The 24,566-nt window shown below is 45.9% G+C and overlaps 1 protein-coding gene across 2 annotated transcripts in view; it reads right to left on the reverse strand.

Annotated features, from left to right (window-relative positions):
• The window catches only part of LOC121871521 (T-box transcription factor TBX1-A-like), a 139,460-nt gene that overhangs the window by 57,580 nt on the left and 57,314 nt on the right, over positions 1–24,566 (reverse strand). For both annotated transcript variants that reach the window (XM_042373935.1, XM_042373934.1), the window contains exons 3-7: positions 13,148–13,264; positions 11,633–11,789; positions 10,865–11,017; positions 8,174–8,241; positions 7,115–7,338 (exon numbers count right to left, since the gene is read on the reverse strand). In XM_042373935.1, the coding sequence (XP_042229869.1) occupies positions 7,115–7,338; positions 8,174–8,241; positions 10,865–11,017; positions 11,633–11,789; positions 13,148–13,264 (719 nt within the window). The remainder of the gene's footprint in view (positions 1–7,114; positions 7,339–8,173; positions 8,242–10,864; positions 11,018–11,632; positions 11,790–13,147; positions 13,265–24,566) is intronic.

The following is a 24,566-nucleotide window of genomic DNA, read 5'->3' on the forward strand; positions in this document are numbered from 1 at the left end:
CCTCCCTCAACGCAACACAAGATGAACGCCTCCCTCAACGTAGCACAAGATGAACGCCTCCCTCAACACAACACAAGATGAACGCCTCCCTCAACGCAACACAAGATGAACGCCTCCCTCAACACAACACAAGATGAACGCCTCCCTCAACGCAACACAAGATGAACGCCTCCTTCAACCACCACATTAAGTAAAAGTGCACATCGGAGTAAACAAACAGAACCAAGCGACCGTAAACACCAAAACATACAGAACAGCCGTGTTAGTGCCCATACAGATAAACACCAAGCCTTTAAGAGCATCAGATTCACAGAGATGATTCACATTATATTACAGCCAGTGTAGCTTTTGGTCTTGTGTACTGTAGTGTAGGGAATTTAATGTAGTGTAATGTATAGGGTAGAGAATTTAGTGTAGTGCAGTGTAGGGTAGGGTAGGGGAGGGTAGTGTAGTGCAGGGGAGGGTAGTGCAATGGGTAGTGTATTGTAGTGTAGGCAGGAAAAATTTAGGGTAGGAATAAAGCAACAGGGAAGAACAGTTTATAAATGGTTACGTTAGATTGTGAAGTGTTTAGTTTTTAGTTTAACAAATTTATTGACAAATCCTGGAGTACAGTAAATCCTGGAGTACAGTTTGCCTATTCCGAGTAATTGTGTTTTATGTGCAAAGTAATAATTTAAAAAAAACTTATTTAATGACAATTGCTTTCATTCAAATTTCTTTAATCTCAAAAATTTTCCTGTTACCTTTTCCCTTTGTTTTGTTCTTATGCGACTAAAAGTGATTACGATATACGGTAAACCTACTCGCTTGTCAACCTATAGGCATAACCACAACCAGAGAACTTATTCGGAACTGATAATGTGACGAAAAAGATTTAGGCGGGAAATTCAGGTATACATATTCAGAAATTAAGATTGAAACACAGGAAGCGAATCGGTGCCTTAAGGGATCACTTTATGGGTTCAAAGGTGATGTTGTGGAACCAATATGTGGATGTTTACCATTGTTGAGTGTGGATCAAGAGACACTTACTCCTACCTCCCCCGACCCAGGTGGATGTTTACCATTATTGAGTGTGGATCAAGAGACACTTACTCCTACCTCCCCCGACCCAGGTGGATGTTTACCATTGTTGAGTGTGGATCAAGAGACACTTACTCCTACCTCCCCCGACCCAGGTGGATGTTTACCATTGTTGAGTGTGGATCAAGAGACACTTACTCCTACCTCCCCCGACCCAGGTGGATGTTCACCATTGTTGAGTGTGGATCAAGAGACACTTACTCCTACCTCCCCCGACCCAGGTGGATGTTACCATTGCTGAGTGTGATCAAGAGACACTTACTCCTACCTCCCGACCCAGGTGGATGTTACCATTGTTGAGTGTGGATCAAGAGACACTTACTCCTACCTCCCCGACCCAGGTGGATGTTTACCATTGTTGAGTGTGGATCAAGAGACACTCTCTACCTCCCGACCCAGGTGGATGTACCATTGTGAGTATCAAGAACTACTCCTACCTCCCCGACCCAGGTGGATGTTTACCATTGCTGAGGTGGATCAAGAGACACTTACTCCTACCTCCCCGACCCAGGTGGATGTTTACCATTGTTGAGTGTGGATCAAGAGACACTTACTCCTACCTCCCCCCGACAGGTGGATGTTTACCATTGTTGAGTGTGGATCAGAACACTTACTCCTACCTCCCCCGACCCAGGTGGATGTTCACCATTGTTGAGTGTGGATCAAGAACACCTCCCTACCTCCCCGACCCAGGTGGATGTTTACACATTTGAGTGTGGATCAAGAGACCTTACTCCTACCTCCCCCGACCCAGGTGGATGTTTACCATTGTTGAGTGTGGATCAAGAGACACTTACTCCTACTCCTGACCCAGGTGGATGTTACCATTGTTGAGTGTGGATCAGAGACCCTCCTACCTCCCCGACCCAGGTGGATGTTTACGTTGAGTGTGGATCAGAGACACCTCCTACCTCCCCCGACCCAGGTGGATGTTTACCATTGTTGAGTGTGGATCAAGAGACACTACTCCTACCTCCCCCAGCCAGGTGGATGTTCACCATTGTTGAGTGTGGATCAAGAGACACTTACTCCTACCTCCCCGACCCAGGTGGATGTTTACCATTGTTGAGTGTGGATCAAGAGACACTCCTACCTCCCCCGACCCAGGTGGATGTTTACCATTGTTGAGTGTGGATCAAGAGACACCTCCTACCTCCCCCGACCCAGGTGGATGTTTACCATTGTTGAGTGTGGATCAGGGCTTCCCTACCTCCCCGACGGTGGATGTTCACCATTGTTGAGTGTGGATCAAGAGACACCTCCTACCTCCCCGACCCAGGTGGATGTTCATTGTTGAGTGTGGATCAAGAGACACCCCTACCTCCCCCCAGGTGGATGTTTACCATTGTTGAGTGTGGATCAAGGACACTTGCCTACCTCCCCCCGACCCAGGTGGATGTTTACCATTGTTGAGTGTGGATCAAGAGACACTTGCCTACCTCCCCCGACCCAGGTGGATGTTTACCATTGTTGAGTGTGGATCAGAGACACTTGCCTACCTCCCCCGACCCAGGTGGATGTTTACCATTGTTGAGTGTGGATCAGAGACACTTACTCCTACCTCCCCGACCCAGGTGGATGTTTACCATTGTTGAGTGTGGATCAGAGACGCACCTCCGACCCAGGTGGATGTTTACCATTGTTGAGTGTGGATCAAGAGACACTTACTCCTACCTCCCCCGACCCAGGTGGATGTTCACCATTGTTGAGTGTGGATCAGAGACACTTACTCCTACCTCCCCCGACCCAGGTGGATGTTTACCATTGTTGAGTGTGGATCAAGGAGACACTCCCTACCTCCCCGACCCAGGTGGATGTTTACCATTGTTGAGTGTGGATCGAGACACACTCCTACCTCCCCGACCCAGGTGGATGTTCCATTGTTGAGTGTGGATCAAGAGACACTTACTCTACCTCCCCCCGACAGGTGGATGTTTACCATTGTTGAGTGTGGATCAAGAGACACTTACTCCTACCTCCCCCGACCCAGGTGGATGTTTACCATTGGTGTGGATCAGAGACACTTACTCCTACCCTCCCCCGACCCAGGTGGATGTTCCCATTGTTGAGTGTGGATCAAGAGACACTTACTCTACCTCCCCCGACCCAGGTGGATGTTTACCATTGTTGGTGTGGATCAAGAGACACTTACTCCCCTCCCCGACCCAGGTGGATGTTCACCATTGATGTGGATCAGAGACACTTACTCTACCTCCCGACCCAGGTGGATGTTCACCATTGTTGATGTGGATCAGAGACACTTACTCCTCCCCCGACCCAGGTGGATGTTTACCATTGTTGAGTGTGGATCAAGAGACCACTCTCCCCGACAGGTATTTCCATTGTTGAGTGTGGATCAAGAGACATGCCTACCTCCCCGACCCAGGTGGATGTTTACCATTGTTGGTGTGGATCAGGACACTTACCACCACCTCCCCGACCCAGGTGGATGTTCACCATTGTTGAGTGTGGATCAAGAGACACTTACTCCTACCTCCCCCCGACCCAGGTGGATGTTTACCATTGTTGAGTGTGGATCAAGAGACACTTACTCCTACACCCAGGTGGATGTTTACCATTGTTGAGTGTGGTCAAGAGACTTCTCTCCTACCTCCCCCCGACAGGTGGATGTTTACCATTGTTGAGTGTGGATCAAGAGACACTTACTCCTACCTCCCCGACCCAGGTGGATGTTTACCATTGTTGAGTGTGGATCAAGAGACACTTCCTACCTCCCTGACCAGGTGGATGTTTACCATTGTGAGTGTGGATCAAGACACTTACTCCTACCTCCCCAGCAGGTGGATGTTTACCATTGTTGAGTGTGGATCAAGAGACACTCACCCTACCTCCCCGACCCAGGTGGATGTTACCATTGTTGGTGTGGATCAGAGACACTTACTCCTACCTCCCCGACCAGGTGGATGTTACCATTGTTGTGTGGAAAAACCTCTACCTCCCGATGGATGTTCACATTGTGATGTGGATCAAGAGACACTTCCCTACCTCTGACAGGTGGATGTTGTTGGTGTGGATCAGAGACACTTACTCCTACCTCCCCCGACCCAGGTGGATGTTTACCATTGTTGAGTGTGGATCAAGAGACACTTTCCTACCTCCCCCGACCCAGGTGGATGTTTACCATTGTTGAGTGTGGTCAGAGACACTTACTCCTACCTCCCCCGACAGGTGGATGTTCACCATTGTTGAGTGTGGATCAAGAGACACTTACTCCTACCTCCCCGACCCAGGTGGATGTTTACCATTGTTGAGTGTGGATCAAGAGACACTTACTCCTACCTCCCTAAGGTGGATGTTCACCTTGTTGAGTGTGGATCAAGAGACACTTACTCCTACCTCCCCCGACAGGTGGATGTTACCATTGTTGAGTGTGGATCGAGACATTACTCCTACCTCCCCGACCCAGGTGGATGTTTCCATTGCTAGTGTGGATCAAGAGACACTTACTCCCTACCTCCCCGACCCAGGTGGATGTTCACCATTGTTGAGTGTGGATCAAGAGACACTTTCCAACCTCCCCGACCCAGGTGGATGTTCCATTGTTGAGTGTGGATCAAGACACCTCTCTCCCCGACCCAGGTGGATGTTTACCATTGTTGAGTGTGGATCAAGAGACACTTACTCCTACCTCCCCCGACCCAGGTGGATGTTTACCATTGTTGAGTGTGGATCAAGAGACACTTACTCCTACCTCCCCCGACCCAGGTGGATGTTCACCATTGTTGAGTGTGGATCAAGAGACACTTACTCCTACCTCCCCCGACCCAGGTGGATGTTTGTACACTGTGTTGTTTTGGGGTCATCTTGATGGTTCACAGTTAACGTGGCATGAGTGAATTTTGGTCACAGATATATTAACGTCTTATTAACAGGAGAGATACTATTATTGTTTACTGTACACACACACACACACACACACACACACACACACACACACACACACACACACACTATTTAACGTCTCTTGTGCACACACAGATGAACTAAGAAAACCTTACCAGAATCTAACCTTATCTAACCAAAATCTAACCTAACCTAACATAACCTAATATAACCTAACCTAATCACGGTGGTATTAATTACATTCACGGAATTTCACGTTTCAATTTACATTCGTCACTTTTCACTTGACTCATCTGGCTATACAATGTGACCGAGTGATGATTTAGCTGTTTGATTGGCTGGTCGACTGGATAACGTTTTAGCTGACTGTCTTATTGATTGGCTGGTCGACTGGATAACGTTTTAGCTGACTGTCTTATTGATTGGCTGGTCGACTGGATAACGTTTTAGCTGACTGTCTTATTGAGTGGCTGGTCGACTGGATAACGTTTTAGCTGACTGTCTTATTGATTGGCTGGTCGACTGGATAACGTTTTAGCTGACTGTCTTATTGATTGGCTGGTCGACTGGATAACGTTTTAGCTGACTGTCTTATTGATTGGCTGGCTCACGTTTTAGATGTTGACTGGCTGACTGGCTCATGTTTTAGATGGTTGGCTGGCTGACTGGCTCACGTTTTAGATGGTTGACTGGCTGACTGGCTCACGTTTTAGATGGTTGGCTGGCTGACTGGCTCACGTTTTAGATGGTTGGCTGACTGGCTCACGTTTTAGATGGTTGGCTGGCTGACTGGCTCACGTTTTAGATGGTTGGCTGACTGGCTGGCTGGCTCGCTCACGTGTTAGATGGCTGGCTCGCGTTTTAGCTGTGCTAGCTGGTTCACGTTTCAGCTTGTTGGTTGCCTCACGTTTTAGCTGGTTGGATGGCTCTCGTTTTAGCTGGTTGGATGGCTCACATTTTAGCTGGTTGGGTGGTTCACACTTTAGCTATTTGGATGGCTCACGTTTTAGCTGGTGGGCTGGCTCACGTTTTAGCTGGTTGAATGGCTCTCGTTTTAGCTGGCTGGTTCACTTTTTAGGTGGTTGGCTGGCTGGCTCATGTTTTAGCTGGCTGGCTCTCGTTTTAGCTGGATGGCTGGCTCACGTTTCAGCTGGTTGGATGGCTCACGTTTTAGCTGGTTGGGTGGTTTACGTTTTATTTAGCTGGATGACTCACGTTTTAGCTGGTTGGATGGCTCACGTTTTAGCTGGTTGGGTGGTTCACGTTTTATTTAGCTGAATGACTCACGGTTTAGCTGGTTGGGTGGTTCACGTTTTAGCTGGTTGGATGACTCACGTTTTACAAGGATGGGTGGCTTTTGCTCTAATCCTCTGGCTGGTTAGGTGGGTAGGTGGATGGTTGGCCGACTAGCTGGCTGGCTGGCTAGGTGGCTGGTCTGGCTAGGTGGGTGGCTAACCGGCTGACTTGGTGGATGGTTGGCTTGTTAGCTAGCTAGGTAGATGGGTGGCTGGCAGGCTGACTGGCTGGCTGGGGTAGGTAGTGGTGTATCCCGCCATGTTTACACTGAGGGGTGGCTGTAACATCTCCCTTCCTCAGTGTTTACAATGGTGCGGATAAAGGCTGGGCCAGCATGACAGAGTTTAGAGGCACCTCCCAGAACACCACTGAACCCTTAATACTACTCCAGTATATACCGAGGCTTGATACCTTTACAATGGTCCCTTTAATATTTACCTAATGATTTGTGATACCTACAATATATACCTAATACAGTACTCCTACCTGCCTTCCCTGTGATAAGTTGAATGTATATATACAATAAATACTGTATATTTACCTGGGGATGATACCGTTTGTATATACCTGCCAATAATACTCATAATATATACTTGTAGATAATATTAAGAATTCCTGTACCTTATGTGATACCTATGTTGAATATATTCGTATATACCAGCTGTAATATGTCAACAAAACCACAGTCTATGAAAAACAAAACCACGAACAGTATCGAGGAAAGTGACCCGGGAATTTTGCATTTTTTCTGTGCTTGTGTCCGACTGTCCGTCCGGAAGTTGTAATCACGATGGCTGGGGCATTGTGGCGGTGGACTTAAGCCAAACTGTACAGTACTTACCCGCTAACATAATTAATTGATCCTTACCTTCTTTGATGGAGGTGTGGTTCTGGTAGCTCAGGTAGGTGGGCAAGACTCCCGGATGTCGCTGTTGTTGTTGCTGTTGTTGTTGCTGCTGCTGCTGCTGTTGCTGCTGACGCTGTACGCCTGCTGCTACTGCTGCTGCTCGTTGCTGTAACGTTGATCCTCCTCCTCCTATACCGCCGCCTCCACCGCCTGGGTGTTGCAGCTGGTTGAGGACCTCCACCACACTGAAGAAGGCACAGCAGAAGGGAGGTTAGATGTAGGTCTTGGGGCGGGAGAGATGAGGAACAGTAGGAAAGGGGGCATCTAAAGAATGGATACCCCAATTTATTTCACCTGTTAATTACACACCCTAACCTAACCTAACTTAATCAAATCTAAGCTAGCCTAACTTAACCTAACAGTAACATAACATAGTCCCCATTTAAGGTTATAGAATGTTTAATCATCAAGTGACATAAGCTGGGGGTGTCTATCCCACCAAAGTATCGTCAAACAGCTCCAGCGCTGACATTTAGCAGCGTCTGGCGTTTATCTGTCGCCTGCACAAACACGATACCGTCTACCTCAAGATTCCACCAGCAGAGGAAAGAGAGAGAGAGAGAAGATACTAATGGAAAAATACCTAAGATTTGTGTCAGCGCTGGCATTCAATATCATCTGGCGTTCTCACACTCTTGCAATATTCACTCACCACCTGCCTGCACAAGCACTCGCATGTTGGGTATTGTTAAAGTGATAAAATATGATTGAGTGAAAAAAAGGTTAAATTAAAGACTAAATCTTTTGCATTGAACCTAAAGAAGTTCTCAAGAACCTCCCTGGCTAGAACCCACCAAACCATCACAGAGTAACCGCTAGAACGCACCAAACTATCATAGAGAACCGCTAGGACGCATCAAACCATCATAGAGAACCGCTAGAATGCACCCACGTATTATTAGAAAAGAAAACAAAAACCGCTAGAATTCACCTATAAAGAATTAACACTGGAAACCTTAAGGAATCAGGGAAAGATTTTAACTATACAATAAACATCAATAACAAAAGGCTTTAGCTTACCACTCATCAGGATCACAATCTCTGAAGCCTTTAGCGAAGGGGTTACTGGCGATCTTCAGCTGGGTGATCTGGCGGGAAAAAACAACAACAAACAAATGAAGTCATATAATGCAAGTCGGGTACAAATGTGGTGGTGGATTAATTTACTATCTACATGTAAGAGTTTTTAAAAGTGATAAGAGGTCAAATAAAGCGAGTAATGGAGAAAAAAGCAGAGAGAGAGAGAGTATAGGATATGTTAAGGTGAGGTTATATTAGATTAGTCTAGTTAGGTTGGATTAGTCCAGGTTAAAGTTACGTTCGGTTTGATTAGGTATCATCGTCCAAGTTGTTGATGTACCAATATTGTAAATTTTGTCTTGTCTTAAACAACAAGGCATCTTCGCAGAGTACGAACGTGAGTGTGTGTGTGTGTGTGTGTGTGTGTGTGTGTGTAAACAAACAAACAAACATACATACATACATACTATACCTCTTTCCTCCCTCCCTCCCCCATTCTTACAGTAGTTACCTGACCCCTAACCATCCATCATACGACCTCTCTCTCTCTCTCTCCTCTTCATCTCATATCATGTCTCTCCCTTATTTTATCTTCTTCTCTATCCTCCCTATTATAGCTCCCATGCCCTTTCTCCTTCCCTTCTTTTTTTGCTCTTATTCCTTCCCTTTCTTTCCTTTCCAACACTTCCTCCCTCCCTTCTTCTTCTACTCCTCATCCTCATCCTCCTTCCTCTCAATCGAAATCCGTCTCTCCTTTTTCCTTCCCTCTCTTCCCCTTCTCCCCGCGTTTCCTCCCTCCCTCCCTCCCTCTACCCACTCCATCACACTGGTATGTCACGTGACGCAGCGCCTCCCACTCATTAGTGGAGCTAAGGTCGATTGCTATCTCTCTCTCTCTCTCTGTCTCTCTCTCTCTCTCTCTCTCTCTCATCCTTCCTCTGTTCTCTTTCATTTCTGGAATTTGTCTTATCTTTTTTTAAGTGTTATGTTTTGCTTTTAGTCTTTTATTTATTCAACTTTGCTCTCTCTCTCTCTCTCTCTCTCTCTCTCTCTCTCTCTCTCTCTCTCTCTCGTGACCTGTATGACGGTAAGAGCGCCTGGAGGTGGGGTGTTATCAGCTGGGCCGTCACATGCGTCACGTTCTGGCACTCCAGACAAATTGTTATGGTGGCGTCACACCTTCCGTCCCGCGGTAACACTGAACTGCATTCTCGAAGGTGTCTGAGTTTATTCTTCTCCTGCAACTGAAGGTGTGAGAACGCATCTGCCTGACTCACTGAAGCTACTACTACTACTACTACTACTACTACTGCTACGAGAATTTTTTTTCTACTACTTTTTTTTTTACCTCCATCCTTCCCTAATAGCCATACCTTTGCCCCCATTTAATTACCTTAAAATTAAATATCCTAATACATAAGTAGCTATCCTAGCTGTGTTGAGTTAGTTGAGCCGCAGATCTATGCGGCATTCAGTGACTGTTGCCTCATAATCAATATCTGCAACTGTTGTCGGCTTTGGGGCCCATGCTCTCGTTCCCCTGAGGCAGAGCAAAGCCGACCGAAGGAGAGAGAAGGCCAGTCGACATCTCATCCAGGCTGTAACATAACTTCTGGGCTGCTGCTTCTGTTCGGATAGCACCTCCGCGAGTCTGGCGTAGAAGCATCTTGCACTTGGTCCCATCCCACCAGAGGTTGTGAACACTAGAGGAGTGAAGCTGCCATGATCAACGTTCTGAATTCTCTCCCCGTATGCCCTTATCTTGTCGTTCTCGTTCCTCCTATGTGCAGCATCGAGAGCTAGGTTACGGTGACATGCGGCCATGGGATAAAAAATCCTGATGTCGAAGAAGGCTCGCTGTCCCTGCGTCCAGAATCCTCGAGCACTGACGTCAACACAGGCTTCGTTGGATGTGTTTTACTACTACTAGTAGTAGTAGTTTTTATTGATTAATATGGCCTCTAACCTTCCCTTATAGTCATCCTTTCATTTTATTACCGAACTAACCCAATGCAAAATAATCTACCCTAGCTGTGTTAGTGATTCAGTTAAGCCGCAGATCTACCTGGTATTCCGTGACTGTTGCCTCAAAATTTATGTCTGCGATTCTTGTTGGTTTACGGGCCGATGATCTTATTCCCTGAGAACAGCAGAGCAGACCTGAGCAGAGAGGAGGATAGGCCACACCTCAACCTTTTTAATGAATATAAGCAATTAAAGTTTGAATTTATCCACAAGGGTGTTCAGAACGTAATATATCTCTGAATCGTACAGTCAACCTCAGTGATACTTTTTGGGATGATGCATCTTAATACTTCGGTGTATAACAATAACAATTTACCGTTCTAGGTGAAAAGTCAAGGTCGGAAGGGAAGGTTAAGGGCGGCCGTCACATCACGGTTGGTGAGGGTTGCATCATAGTCGACACGCGCTGATTTCGTCAATGGACGGCCATTTAATCGATCTAAATATTGCTTTTATCTCCGTTATCATCAATTTGCACAAGAAATATCAAAGAAGAAAATTGAATCAGAATTAAATTTATACAAGAAGAACCTATTTTCATCCTCAAGTCCAGGTCTTGTGTTAACCCGATTAACGTAGGTTAGGTTAGTTTAGTTTGCATTACATTAGCGTTTGGTTAGGTTAGTTTAGCGTCCACACAATAAAGAGTAGAGAGGGGTGACTCACACGGTGGTTCTGGTAGGCGGTGACGGCGGTGAACTTGGTCTCCGGGAACACAAACGTACTGAAGTTGTCGGTCGCTGACACGTCTTCTGTTTTGGGGTTGACATACACCACGTGGAACCTGGGCTGGTAACGGTGCATCGAGTTGAGGATTATCTGTGTGGAGAGACGGGGGAGGTTATTAGGTGGGTGTGGGGTGGCTATTAGGGGGTGTGGGTGGCTTTTAAGGGGTGTGGGGTGGTTATTAGGGGGTATGGGGTGGTTATTAGGGTGTGGTGGCTATTAGGGTGTGGGTGGCTATTAAAAGGTGTGGGTGGCTATTAAGGGGTGTGGGTGGGGGTGTGGGTGGCTATTAAGGGGTGTGGGGTGGTTATTAGGGGTATGGGGTGTTTATTAGGGGGTGTGGGTGGCTATTAAGGGGTGTGGGTGGCTATTAAGGGGTGTGGGTGGCTATTAAGGGGTGTGGGGTGGTTATTAGGGTGTATGGGGTGGTTATTAGGGTGTATGGGGTGGTTATTAGGGTGTATGGGGTGGTTATTAGGGGTTGTGGGAAGGTTATAAGGGTTGTGAGTGTAGGTTATTAAAAGGGTGGTGTATTTGTGGCTTTAGGAAATTTAGCTTGTTGAAAGGAGTGTAGTTATCTATCTATCTATCTATCTATCTATCTATCTATCTATCTATTATTTATATATCAGTACAGTATCTTATATATTAATTTGCTTTAAGTATTTTTTTTATGAATGAACACCACAATTAAGCTTAATCACGTACATGGCCGTTATCGTCAAGCTGATTGTTGGTCAGCTTTAGCTTGTCGAAGGAGAGGACCTGTTTCATCCACTGGGCACCTTTGGCCGGTGAGTCAGGGTGAACATGTATCCTTGGGGGGGAGTTGGGGTCGGCCTTCCCTGCGACTATCCATGACGAACTGTGGCAGAGAGGAGAGGTCATGTTAGGGTAGGGTATAGGATAGGGGTGCTTTGATGGTGGTGGTGGTGGTAGTGGTGGTGATGGTGGTGGTGGTGGTGGTGGTGGTGGTGATGGTAGTGGTGGTGATGGTGTGGTGGGTGGGTGGTGGTGGTGGTGGTGGTGTGGTGATGGTGGTGGTGGTGGTGGTGGTGGTGTGTGGTGGTGGTGGTGGTGGTGATGGTGGTGGTGGTGGTGGTGGTGGTGGTGGTGGTGGTGGTGGTGGTGACGGTGGGTGGTGGTGGTGGTGGTGGTGGTGGGTGGTGGTGGTGGTGTGGTGGTGGTGTGGTGATGATGGTAGTGGTGGTGGTGGTGGTGGTGGTGGTGGTGGTGGTGGTGGTGGTGGTGGTAGTGGTGGTGTGGTGGTGGTGGTGGTGGTGGTGGTGGTGGTGGTGGTGGTGGTGGTGATGGTGGTGGTGGTGGTGGTGGTGGTGGTGGTGTGGTGATGGTGGTGGTGGTGGTGGTGGTGGTGGTGATGATGGTATTGGTGGTGGTGGTAGTGGTGGTGGTGGTGGTGGTGGTGGTGGTGGTGGTGGTGGTGGTGTGGTGGTGATGGTGGTGGGTGGTGATGTGGTGGTGGTGATGGTGATGGTGTGGTGGTGGTGGTGGTGGTGATGATGGTAGTGATGGTGGTGGTGGGTGATGTGGTGGTGGTAGTGGTGGTGGCGGTAGTGGTGGCGGTGGTGGGTGGTGGGTGGTGGTGGTGGTGGTGGTGGTGGTGGGTGGTGGTGGTGATGGTGGTGGTGGTGGTGGTGGTGGTGGTGGTGGTGGTGGTGGTGGTGGTGGTGGTGGTGGTGATGGTGGTGGTGGTGATGGTGTGGTGGTGGTGGTGGGTGGTGGTGATGGTAGTGGTGGTGATGGTAGTGGTGGTGATGGTAGTGGTGGTGGTAGTGGTGGTGTGGTGATGGTGGTAGTAGTGATGATGATGGTAGTGGTGGTGGTGATGATGGACAGACGAAAAACATACAGACAGGCAAATAAGGTACTACCACCTGGAAAGATATTGAAAGCATAATGTGTTGTTTAATGGTGTGTTAATCCCCGTAAAAAAAAAGGTAGACAGTAAGCAAATCAGACGGACAAACTGACGAAAACAAGTAAGTAGCCATACATACATAAAGACAGATAGACGCAAAAATAAACAGACAAATATATGCAAACAGACAGACGAAAAAAAAGACAGACAGATGAAATACAATTACGCAAAAACGTAAACAAAATGACAGGCAGATATGCAAACTAACAAGACAGGCACAGATGAAATACAAAAAAATACAGGCAGAAGGAAAAACCAAGACACAGACAGACAGACAGACCTACCTGTGGAAGGCGTATCTATACCGCTTGTCGTCAACAGGTATGAAGTCCATCATTAGCATGTAGTCACTTCCAGGGTCCATCCCCAACAACCTTACTTGGAAGGTCGGAAACATTCTTCTGTGGGAGAGAGGCGTAGAGGGTGAGTGTGGGTGATGGAAGGAGGGAGGGAGAGAGGGGGTGAAGCAGGGAGGGTGTGGGGTGAGGCAGGGAGAGTATGGGTTAGGGAAGGAGAGTGTGGAGTGAGGGAAGGAGAGTGTGGAGTGAGGGAGGGAGAGTGTGGGGTGAGGGAAGGGAGAGTGTGGGTGAGGGAGGGTATGCGAGAGTGTAAGTGAGGGAGGAACTCAACAGAGCCATCTCTAATACCAAAAATAAAGCCCCTGGTTATTCAGGCATCACCAAGGAGATCCTCAGCCACGTAAACAACCCGGCCATGGACAGACTGAGAACCACAATAAACGCTTGCCTTGCCTCGGGATACTTCCCAACTAAATTCAAAGAGGCCATTATTACCCTAACACCAAAACAAAGGAAAGAACCCCGCCGTCCCACTAAACTACAGAACGATCTCCGTCCTCGAAGTACCTGGAAAAATATTAGAAAAAATCATCAACAACCGTCTGGGAAATCACCTGGAAGCAACAAACAGAGTCAAGTGTAGACAATTCGGGTTCAGGAAAGGGAAGTCCACCACAACAGCGATAGCCCTGGCATGTGAAAACATAGCCAGAGCCGCGGCGAGTGGTAGACAATGTAATCTAACTCTCCGGGATGTAGCGAAGGCATTTGACAAAGTCTGCCATGACGGTCTAAAATATAAGATCCTCCAACTTGGACTTCCCACCAACATTGAAAAGTTGCTTTGCAACTTTCTTGACGGCAGAAATGCCAGACTGAGGGTAGGACAACACACAGGAGAGACCTTCCAACTCATGAGTGGAGTCCCTCAGGGGAGCGTCCTCTCCCCCACCCTATATATTATCTACACAAGTGACACTCCGCCTCCCACTAGAATTGGTAACGAAGATATTATGTATGCAGATGACATCACTCAAATAACAACACATCAAGGAAAATCGCGAGCGCTACAGGCCGACAACACCAGGCGGGAATTAGAAAGCGTAAATAATAACGAAAAACAATGGAAAATCCAAACCAGTCTCCCGAAATTCACAGTGATACCCTTGTGCAGAAGGAAAACCCATCCATTGGTAACTAATAATGCCCAGATAGAATACAAAAGCAGAGGGACCCTCCTGGGCCTGCATATATCCACGACAGGTTACTCCCATCATGTCCAAACCAGGAAGGAAAAAGCAAAAAGAGAGCTGAGAAAACTATACCGCTTTAAAGCGCTTCCTGAGAAAATTAAAACTCCGCCTAGTGACATCATTTATCACACCGATATTAACTTACCCAGCAATACCTCTTCATACTATGAGCACCACTCAAATATTAAAATTACAGGTGGTTCAAAATGAAGCCCTAAGATTCGTCATAGGCGAAAAATACCCTTTCACCAGAACCACAGCCGAGATACATAGAGACCTGAGAATGAAACCCATCAACCAGCAGCTGTACACCCTGGCCAACAGAATCTGGCAAATGATAGAACGATCAGAGCAAGAACTCCTTCAAAGACTCCCACCAGATAACGACAACAACCATACATAGTTCCCAAAACGTTACCAAATCTCAAAAGGTCCATTACCATCCCCGATCTACACGGCCAGGCAATAGACAACCTCTATAGACCAACATCCGCCAGTAGGGTCGGTGGAATATGAAATAAGGCCCTTAAAACACCCATGTATGGGATGGGGTAGGATGTCTAGTGCCTGTACCGACAGACAATAAATAACCCATGACACAACCCTAACACACCATTACCTTAGATAGGCGGTCAGCCGGCCCTCTCCTACCTCCTCCTAAACTTCTTCAATTTCCGAACTATAACTTCCTTCCCCCACCTCTAATCTTCTTTCACCCCTCCTACTCTCAAAAAAAAGGGGGGAGGGAGGGAGAGTGTGGGGGTGAGTGATAGTAGGCGAGGGAGGGAGACGGGATGAGTGAGAGGGAGGAGAATGTTCAAATGAATAACAACATTCAGCATGGGAGTCTGAGAGTCTTTGCGTCGCCTGACCTTTGCGGTTTTGGGTGAAAAAATGTCCGCAAGAGCCTTTGAGAAAAAACCGAGTACGCAGCAAGAGATTTCCAGGTGACCTCAAGTGATAATGACCATCACCTGGAAAGTAAATGTGAGTGTGTAAGGTAATGGTCATTTCTTAAGCCCCCTCTCCCCCTCCCTAACACACCAGCAGATACACGACAAAAAACGCCCAAATGACGCGACGGTCACGAGCCACCACACCGCCACCCTCAGCGACGACAGACGACCCATGCGTTTTTTTGTGTGGTTGCACTCGACCTGGTAAACCTTCCCCGACCCCTAGGCCACGACTTTTAAGTGTGTTAAGTTTTGTATTAGTCAAAAAGGCAATCATGAACTCCACATAGTTCCCAGTTCGGCGCTGTATTGCTTATGCGCTTCGCCTTGCACAGGGTGTAAAGGACGCCCATTAAACTAACCCCCGCGCTGCGTGTGGCACATCTGAAGTCTGATCTTAAAAGTTCCCCTAAACAGATAATTTTAATATTGTCTCCTAACTGGCGGCAAATGAACGTAACTGTCTCACTTAAAGCAATGACACAAGAATGGATTCTCAAAGATCCCGACGTGGCTAAAAGACTACATCAAAGTTACGGTTATCTCAGCAGTTCCGACTCTATTTTGGCATCTAGATTTGTGCCCAGTCTGCATGAGATGATCCAGATGGATGTTTTCTTATGTTTCTCCTCAGGGAAAAAACAATTTGAAGACAAATTTTATTAACCTTTGAGAATCCAGATTTGTGTGGTGTCTTATGTGAGTCTGTTGAGGCCTTCTGGGATTTTTAGACAGAGAGAAAATCCTGTTCCATTTTTTCTCGTTTTTAATTTGTATAACATACCGAGTTTTTGTTAACTGGCGCGTCATAAGGACAGGTATAAATAGATGTTTACAGAATGATAACAGGACCCAACACTGTCAAGGGTCAACACACATTATTAATTCCGAAGTAACAGTAGGCTACAGTTACATGTTTAAGTACATAATAGTGTACTCATAATGATAGAGTACACAGATTCATTGTTAGTTATTTTGTCACTTGTACACATAACAAGTTAACGTAAAGGGAGAGGCCCAGAAACAGGTACAAGTATCGGTAAAGATAAGGGAACAAAATTCAGGTACCGAGGCAGGTACAGGTACTGATGCAGGTCTAGTTACAGGTACACACTGCTCGTGGTATGAGGAGGAGGAGGATGACGAAGAAGAAGAATAGAGGGGGGAGGAGGGGATAAGACAGGGAATAAGATGAGTTGGAGGAGGAGGGGGGTGAAAAAGAAGAGGAGGAGGACGCTCTGCCACTTCTTGCAATGTTCATATTTCTTTTCTCTGTTCCTATTATCTGTGTTGCTTACCGTCAACATGTAGTTACTAGTGAGAGAGAGAGAGAAAAAAAAAGAGAGAGAGAGAGAAAGAGTGGGTTAGAGTGGTGGGTCTGGGTGATGGGTCGACCATCTGTGAGTCTCACTGATTCATTCTTTATGACGCTACCAGCACACGACCACCTCCTCCCCCTTCTCCCTACTGCTGCTGCTACTTGTTATTGCTGCTGTTACTGCTTGTTACTGTTGCTGTTACTGCTTATTACTACTGCTGCTACTTGTTATTGCTGCTGTTGCTGCTTGTTACTGTTGCTGTTACTGCTTATTACTACTGCTGCTACTTGTTATTGCTGCTGTTGCTGCTTGTTACTGTTGCTGTTACTGCTTATTACTACTGCTGCTACTTGTTATTGCTGCTGTTGCTGCTTGTTACCGCTGCTATTACTAGGTATTACTGCTGCTGCTGTTATTGCTGTTGCTGCTTGTTACCGCTGCTATTACTAAGTATTACTGCTGCTATTACTACTACACTGCTGCTGCTGCTGTTGCTACTTGTTACTGCTGCTGCTTGTTACTGCTGCTGTTACTGCTTATTACTACTGCTGCTGCTTCTGTTTATTTCTACTACACTGCTGCTGCTGCTTCTGTTTATTTCTACTACACTGCTGCTGCTGCTTGTTACTACTGTTCCTGTTGTTTGTTACTGCTGCTGCTGCTGTTTGTTGCTTGCTACTGCTGCTTGTTACAGCTGCTGCTGCTGCTCCTGCTGTTTGTTACTGCTGCTCCTGCTGTTTGTTGCTGCTGCTGCTGTTTGTTGCTTATTACTGCTGTTTTATTGCTGCTGCTACTGTTGTTACAGTTGCTGCTGCTGTGTTATGTTACTGCTGTTTATTGCTGCTACTGCTGTTTGTTGCTGCTGTTTGTTGCTTGCTACTGCTGCTTGTTACAGCTGCTGCTGCTGCTCCTGCTGTTTGTTACTGCTGCTCCTGCTGTTTGTTGCTGCTGCTGCTGTTTGTTACAGCTGCTGCTGCTGTTGTTGCTTGTTGCTTCTGCTTGCTACTGCTGCTCCTGCTGTTTGTTACTGCTGCTGCGTGTTATTACTGATGCTGTTGCTGCTGCTGCGCGTTAATGCCACTGCGTGTTACTGCAGCTGCTTGCTACTGCTGATGCGTGTTACTGTTGCTGCTTGTTACTGTTGCTGCTTGTTACTGCAGCTGCGTGTTACTGCAGCTGCTTGCTACTGCTGCTGCATGTTACTGCTGCTGCATGTTACTGCTGCTGCATGTTACTGTTGCTGCTTGTTACTGCAGCTGCATGTTACTGCAGCTGCTTATTACTGCTGCTGCGTGTTACTGCTGATGCTGCTTGTTACTGCTGATGTTGCATGTTACTGCTGATGCTGCTTGTTACTGCTGCTGCTACTACTTGTTACTCCTGCTGCTGCTTATTAATGCTATTGCTGCTGCTTGTTACTGCTGCTGCTGCTTGTTGCTGCTGCTGCTCGTTACTGCTACTGCTTGATACTGCTGCTGTTGCTCGTTACTGCTACTGCTTGATACTGCTGCTGTTGCTCGTTACTGCTGCTGCTTGTTGCTGCTGCTGCTCGTTACTGCTACTGCTTGATACTGCTACTGCTGCTCATTACTGCTACTGTTTGATACTGCTGCTGCTACTGCTGCTTGTTAATGCAATTGCTGCTTGTGACTGCTACTGCTGCTCGTTACTGCTACTACTTGATACTGCTGCTGCTTGTTAATGCTATTGCTGCTTGTTACTGCTGCTGCTTGTTGCTGCTGCTGCTGCTCGTTACTGCTACTACTTGATACTGCTGCTGCTTGTTAATGCTATTGCTGCTTGTTACTGCCACTGCTTGATACTGCTGATGCTGTTGCCGCTGCGTGTTATTGTTTCTGCTGTTGCTTGTTTCTGCTGCTGCTGCTTGTTACTACTGTTACTGCTGCTGCTTCCTGTTACTTTTGCTGTTAGTGCTGTTGCTGCTGCAGTTTCTTGTTACTGCTGCTTTTAAACTGCAGGTGATAATTATGTACAGTACACCGATGGCGAAATAGACAGAGATAGACAGCTGTTAGTAACACACACACACACACACACACACACACACACACACACACACACAGCAAAGTTCATCACTTATGTTACTTGTATATTATTTGTAAATCGAAACCCATTCCCCAATTATGTAATTATATTTTCAGCTTGCCGGCTGCTATGCTCTTTCAATAAACCGTTAATTATTATTATTATTATTATTATTATTATTATTATTATTATTATTATTATTATTATTAAGAAGGTAAAGGGTGAATCACTGCCGGGACGTGGCGCGTGTTGCCTGTCCTGTTACTCCAAGATGTGTCACGTGTCGCCGTCCCTCATGACACAGACCGTAAGAAGTGACCACCCCAGTGTCGAACGGACGGACGGACGGACGGACGGAGAGGCTAAGTAACAGTACAAGGACACAGACGGATGTACAGTACAGACATCTATGTAGTACACGCAGATGTGGTAGGAAGTATACACACACATATGGATACAAATTATTGTGTATGTATAACTTATGCACATGCAAGCTTCTCTTACACACACACACACACAGAGTTCTGCGTTGAAATCCACTTCAAGAAACTGACAGTTATTGACCTATATATAACAACACCAACACATACATAAACAAACACACGCATGATAAGCTCACACACACACACACACACACACACACACACACACACACATACACACACATACACATACACACACACACACACACACACACACACACACACACACACACACATACACGCGCGCGCTTCGTCTCTCTTCACTTGGTGTTTTATTTCTTTGTGTTTTTATGTGACAAAAGTTATGTGCGCGAGATCTCATTCATAACTGTGGGGTGGCGGGTGTACGATGATTATCCTTGTGTGATGCGTACGGTACTGTGTTGTGCTCTAACCTACCTTAACCGTACTACACCTGATTTAACTTTTACCCTAACTCAATCTTAACAGACCTTCATTAACTTGTGCGATAACCTAACGTAATCTGTAGATGAAGTTAACTTAATCTAGCTTACCAGTTTTATGGTAACCTAACTAAACCTCACCTAATCCTAGCTAAGCGTAACCAAACTATACCTAACCTAACCTAACCTAACCTAAACCTCACCTAATCCTAGTTAAGCATAACCAAACTATACCTAACCTAACCTAACCTAACCTAAACCTCACCTAATCCTAGCTCAGCGTAACCAAACTAAACCTAACCTTAAGAAACCTAACCTAACCTTAAGAAACCTAACCTAACAACGTATAATAACCCATCTCAGCATAGCCAATCTCAACCCTGTCCTAACCTGACTAAACTTAACCCTATCCTATCCTAACCATTTTAATCTATCCTAACTTATCCTATATTAACCTATCCTAACTTAACTTATCCTAACCCAACTTAACCATCCTAATCCAGTCTAACTTAATCTAACCTAACTAGTTCTAACCTAATCCTGGCTCAAACCAACCCTGACCAATACATGGCACAAGTGACGTACGTATAAGATATATAACAGGAGAGAGAGAGAGAGAGAGAGAGAGAGAGAGAGAGAGAGAGAGAGAGAGAGAGAGAGAGAGAGCGAGCGGCAGTTCACAAGACATCTCAATCGACTTATATGATGCACTTGGCAAATCCCCCCAGCTCATGTGGAGAGGTTGGGAGTACCGCCTGGATTAAGTTGACAAACAGTGCCTCATCCCTTGAGTGCCACACTATAGTGCCACTACACGGCCGGTTGTGTCCCCAGGGTGCCATTATAAGGCTACCATTATAAAGGGGGCAATCTTAGTATGCTATCACAAGGGATTATCATAGGGAACCACTACAGGATGCCACTACAAGGGTCTGAGTGCCACCAGAAGGGCCTATCAGAGTGCCACTACAGGATGCCACTAAAAAGGTAGATCTGAGTGCCACTACAGGATGCCACCAGAAGGGTCTATTAGAATGCCACTACAGGATGCTACCAGAAGGGTCTGAGTGCCACTACAGGATGCCACTACAGGATGCCACCAGAAAGGCTCTATCACAGTGCCAATACAGGACCTGAAGAAGGGGTCTATTAGAATGCTACTTTACAGGATGCTACCAGGAAAGTTACAGAGTGCCACTACAGGATTGCCACCAGAAGGCTCTATCTGAGTGCCAATACAGGATGCCACCAGAAGGGTCTGAGTGCCACTGCAGGATGCCACCAGAAGGGTCTAGCAAGTTATATACAGGATGCCACAGAAGGGCCTATCAGAGTACCACTACAGGATGCCACCAGAAGGGTCTATCAGAGTACCCACTACAGGACCACCAGAAGGGTCTATCAGAGTACCACTACAGGATGCCACTAGGTGGTCTGTCTGATACCACTACAGGATGCCACAGAAGGGTCCAAGGTGCCTACAGGATACCACCAGAAGGCTCTATCTGAGTACCACTACAGGATGCCACACAGAAGGGGTCTGGAGTGCCACTACAGAGATACCACCAGAAGGCTCTATCTGAGTGCCATTACAGGATGCCACCAGAACGATCGTTGTCACTACAGTATGCCTGAAGGATCTGAGTCACAACAGGATGCCACTAGAAGGTCTATCTGAGTATCAATACAGGATGCCACTAGAAGGTCTATCTGAGTGCCACTACAGGATGTCACCAGAAGGATCTGAGTGTCACTACAGGATGCCACTAGAAGGGTCTATCTGAGTACCAATACAGGATGCCACTAGAAGGTCTATCTGAGTGCCACTACAGTATGCCACACTAGAAGGATCTGAGAGTGTCTACAGGATGCCACAGAAGGGTCAATCTGAGTACCACTACAGGATGCCACAGAAGGATCTATCTGAGTGCCCACTACAGGATGCCACCAGAGGATCTGTCTGAGTGCCACTACAGAGATGCCACCAGAAGGGTCTATCTGTGCCACTACAGGATGCCACCACCAAGGGATCTGAGTGTCACTACAGGATGCCACAAGAGAATCTGAGTGTCACTACAGTATGCCACCAGAAGGATCTGAGTGTCACTACAGGATGCCACCAGAAGGATCTATCTGAGTGCCACTACAGGATGCCACCAGAAGGGTCTATCGGTGCCACAACAAGATGCCACCAGAAGGGTCTATCTGTGCCACTACAGGATGCCACCAGAGGGATCTGAGTGTCACTACAGTATGCCACCAGAAGGATCTGAGTGTCACTACAGGATGCCACCAGAAGGATCTATCTGAGTGCCACTACAGGATGCCAGCAGAAGGGTCTATCGGTGCCACAACAAGATGCCACCAGAAGGATCTATCGGTGCCACTACAAGATGGCACCAGAAGGGTCTATCAGAGTGCCACTAGGCTACAGGATGTCATCAAAAAGGGATATTCTAGAGTGCCACTACTCCCGGCTCCCTTTCGTGTGCCGCTCAAGTGAACAGTGTCACTGATTTCTCCCCCAGCATTTTGTACCTCAACCACCGGCCATTATGGGGACACGTCTTTGTTGCGCTTCTTCCCTTGTTTGTCCTCTGGTAGGATGTAACTGAGCACCAGTCCTTTGTACTTAAGACTGCCCTAGAAGTGTTGGGTCAAGGATGCGAACACTGAGTTCTCACATTGTACTTATGACACACGCCCTAAATTCTCACTGGATCATCTGCTTTCGATCAGTTTTCCAAATTTAACCATAGATTCGTATCCTACAAGTTACAGTCACTGTTTTCTATAAGTTAAAATATAATTAAACAATGAAGTGGGAAGCACACGAAGCTAAAACAGGTGTCCGAAGACGTTCTTCTAGAAACAATAATATTTCAGATCCTATAAACCTGTATTGAGTCTTTACTTCAGCTTGGTCCCTTGATGAGTGTTACGTGAAGGTATGGAGTTAAGTTATGGACTCAGTGTAGTTTGGGTGCTATTTTACGAGTTGATTTTGAGCGTTAGCCTGATGTTACCCGTTAGACGCATTTAAACGTCTCTTAGTTACGAGTAAAATTGTTCGTACAAATCTTAGAGAGTCCGGATGTTAGAACCATGCAGTCTCAATCACTCATCTCATTTCTTCCAGTAACTGTAGATGAAATAACAGTATCTAGTTAAGGTGAAGTGTAAGTGCAAACATTGTGCTGTTGATATGAGTAAGCAAGTTAAAATAGAAAGTCCATACAGAAGGGCTTTAAATTGTCAGTAAGAGCAAGTAGAAAACCATCCTTGCAATAGGTAACCTTACGCCACACAGACCTATCCGGGGTTGATCCTCTCCACCTGTCACAACAAAGACGGACACAATGCGGCCGTGTTCGTGGATTCAATACGTCGATCGAGCCGGATTCACTGGGGATCTTATTTACGACCCGCCGAACGTGACAGACAGATCACAAAAAGCTGTTTAGCGCAAAGGGTACTGAGCTGACCCGTCCAGCGGGACACAACGAATCAATTATCCGGCTGGAGATGGTTGTGATAAGAGGCTTTTATTACTGATAATAATAGCGGGTTGTTGGTGTTTGTGGGACGAGGTACTTGAACATACCCAATGTAAATAAGACGATCCCATGACATCGTTGGTGTGTGTAGCGGGGTGCTGATGCCAGGGGTACGATAATGGTGGTGTTAGCAAGAAAGATAGGTAGGTAGTGTCATGGAGTCAATGATATATCGGTAGATTAGTTTATTGTTAGATATATGAAAATACGAAGTGATAGATAAGTCAGTGTATATATATATATATATATATATATATATATATATATATATATATATATATATATATATATATATATATATATAATGTGTGTGTGTGTGTGTTGACAGATAAATATATTGATAGATAAAGAATCGTGTCCCTTTGAAATGATGGAGAGTAAAGGAGCAAGAAAGTGAGACAGGAGAGAGAGTTAAAACAACCAACGGTATCAACACTTGTTAGCAAAAGCCACGAACATGGTTGACTCCATCACCCAATGCACAAGAAGGACAACAAGAGGTGGTGGTAGTTACGCCTTCAACTGTTCATGGTTATTATGGACACAAAATATTGTTGTTTTTATTATTATTATTGTTATTATTATTATTATTATTATTATTATTATTGTTGTTGTTTTATTGGGACCGTACTGGGAACTGCATAACCAATGAAGTGTTGAGATCATGACACTCTCTGACACGCCATAACGCCAGGGAGGTGGGGGGACTCTGATCACAATACAGTAAGTACTCAGTCACTGACCTATCCTGGTAGAGTGTAGGGAGATCATCTTAATAAAACTGGTACTGTTATGTATTTAGTAGGTGAGGGGAAGTCGTCGCCCCCCCCCCCCTACACCTTCCAGTCTAGAAATGTATATCTATAGACTAAATCCACATTTATTTATATTTTTAAACCCAGGAGATTATTAAAGCAACTGTCAAATCTACATAAACCTGTACCTGTACAAAAAAAAATATTTCTTTTAACTTTTAAACTAAAGATTAAACATATTTCCATTAAAAAAATATTTGACGGAAAACATAACATTTGATCATAGTCACGGAACTGAAAACTTGTGTCCAGCGCGGAGAGCCCACTGACATATCAATAACAAATGCAACAATTAACATCCTCGATTTTGATAATCATGAAAATAAAAAAAAGCCTTTCTGTTAAAAAAAAAACTGCTTCATAAATAGTTAAAAAGAAAATTCACATTTTGCTCATAAAAAAAAGAAGAAAAAATCCTAAAAATTTTATTTCTATTTCTTCACCTGAAGAATAAACTGTGTCGGTAGTGCCCGGCACATCACTACAACTGTACAGTGATTTTTCATTTGATCTGTAGCTCGTTATAACAAGGTATTTCTAGCAGCTTCCTTTGCTAAAATATTACCATTGAC

The sequence above is a fragment of the Homarus americanus genome, unplaced genomic scaffold (assembly GCF_018991925.1).
Source record: "Homarus americanus isolate GMGI-L3 unplaced genomic scaffold, GMGI_Hamer_2.0 scaffold45698, whole genome shotgun sequence".
Taxonomy (NCBI): Eukaryota; Metazoa; Arthropoda; class Malacostraca; order Decapoda; family Nephropidae; genus Homarus; species Homarus americanus.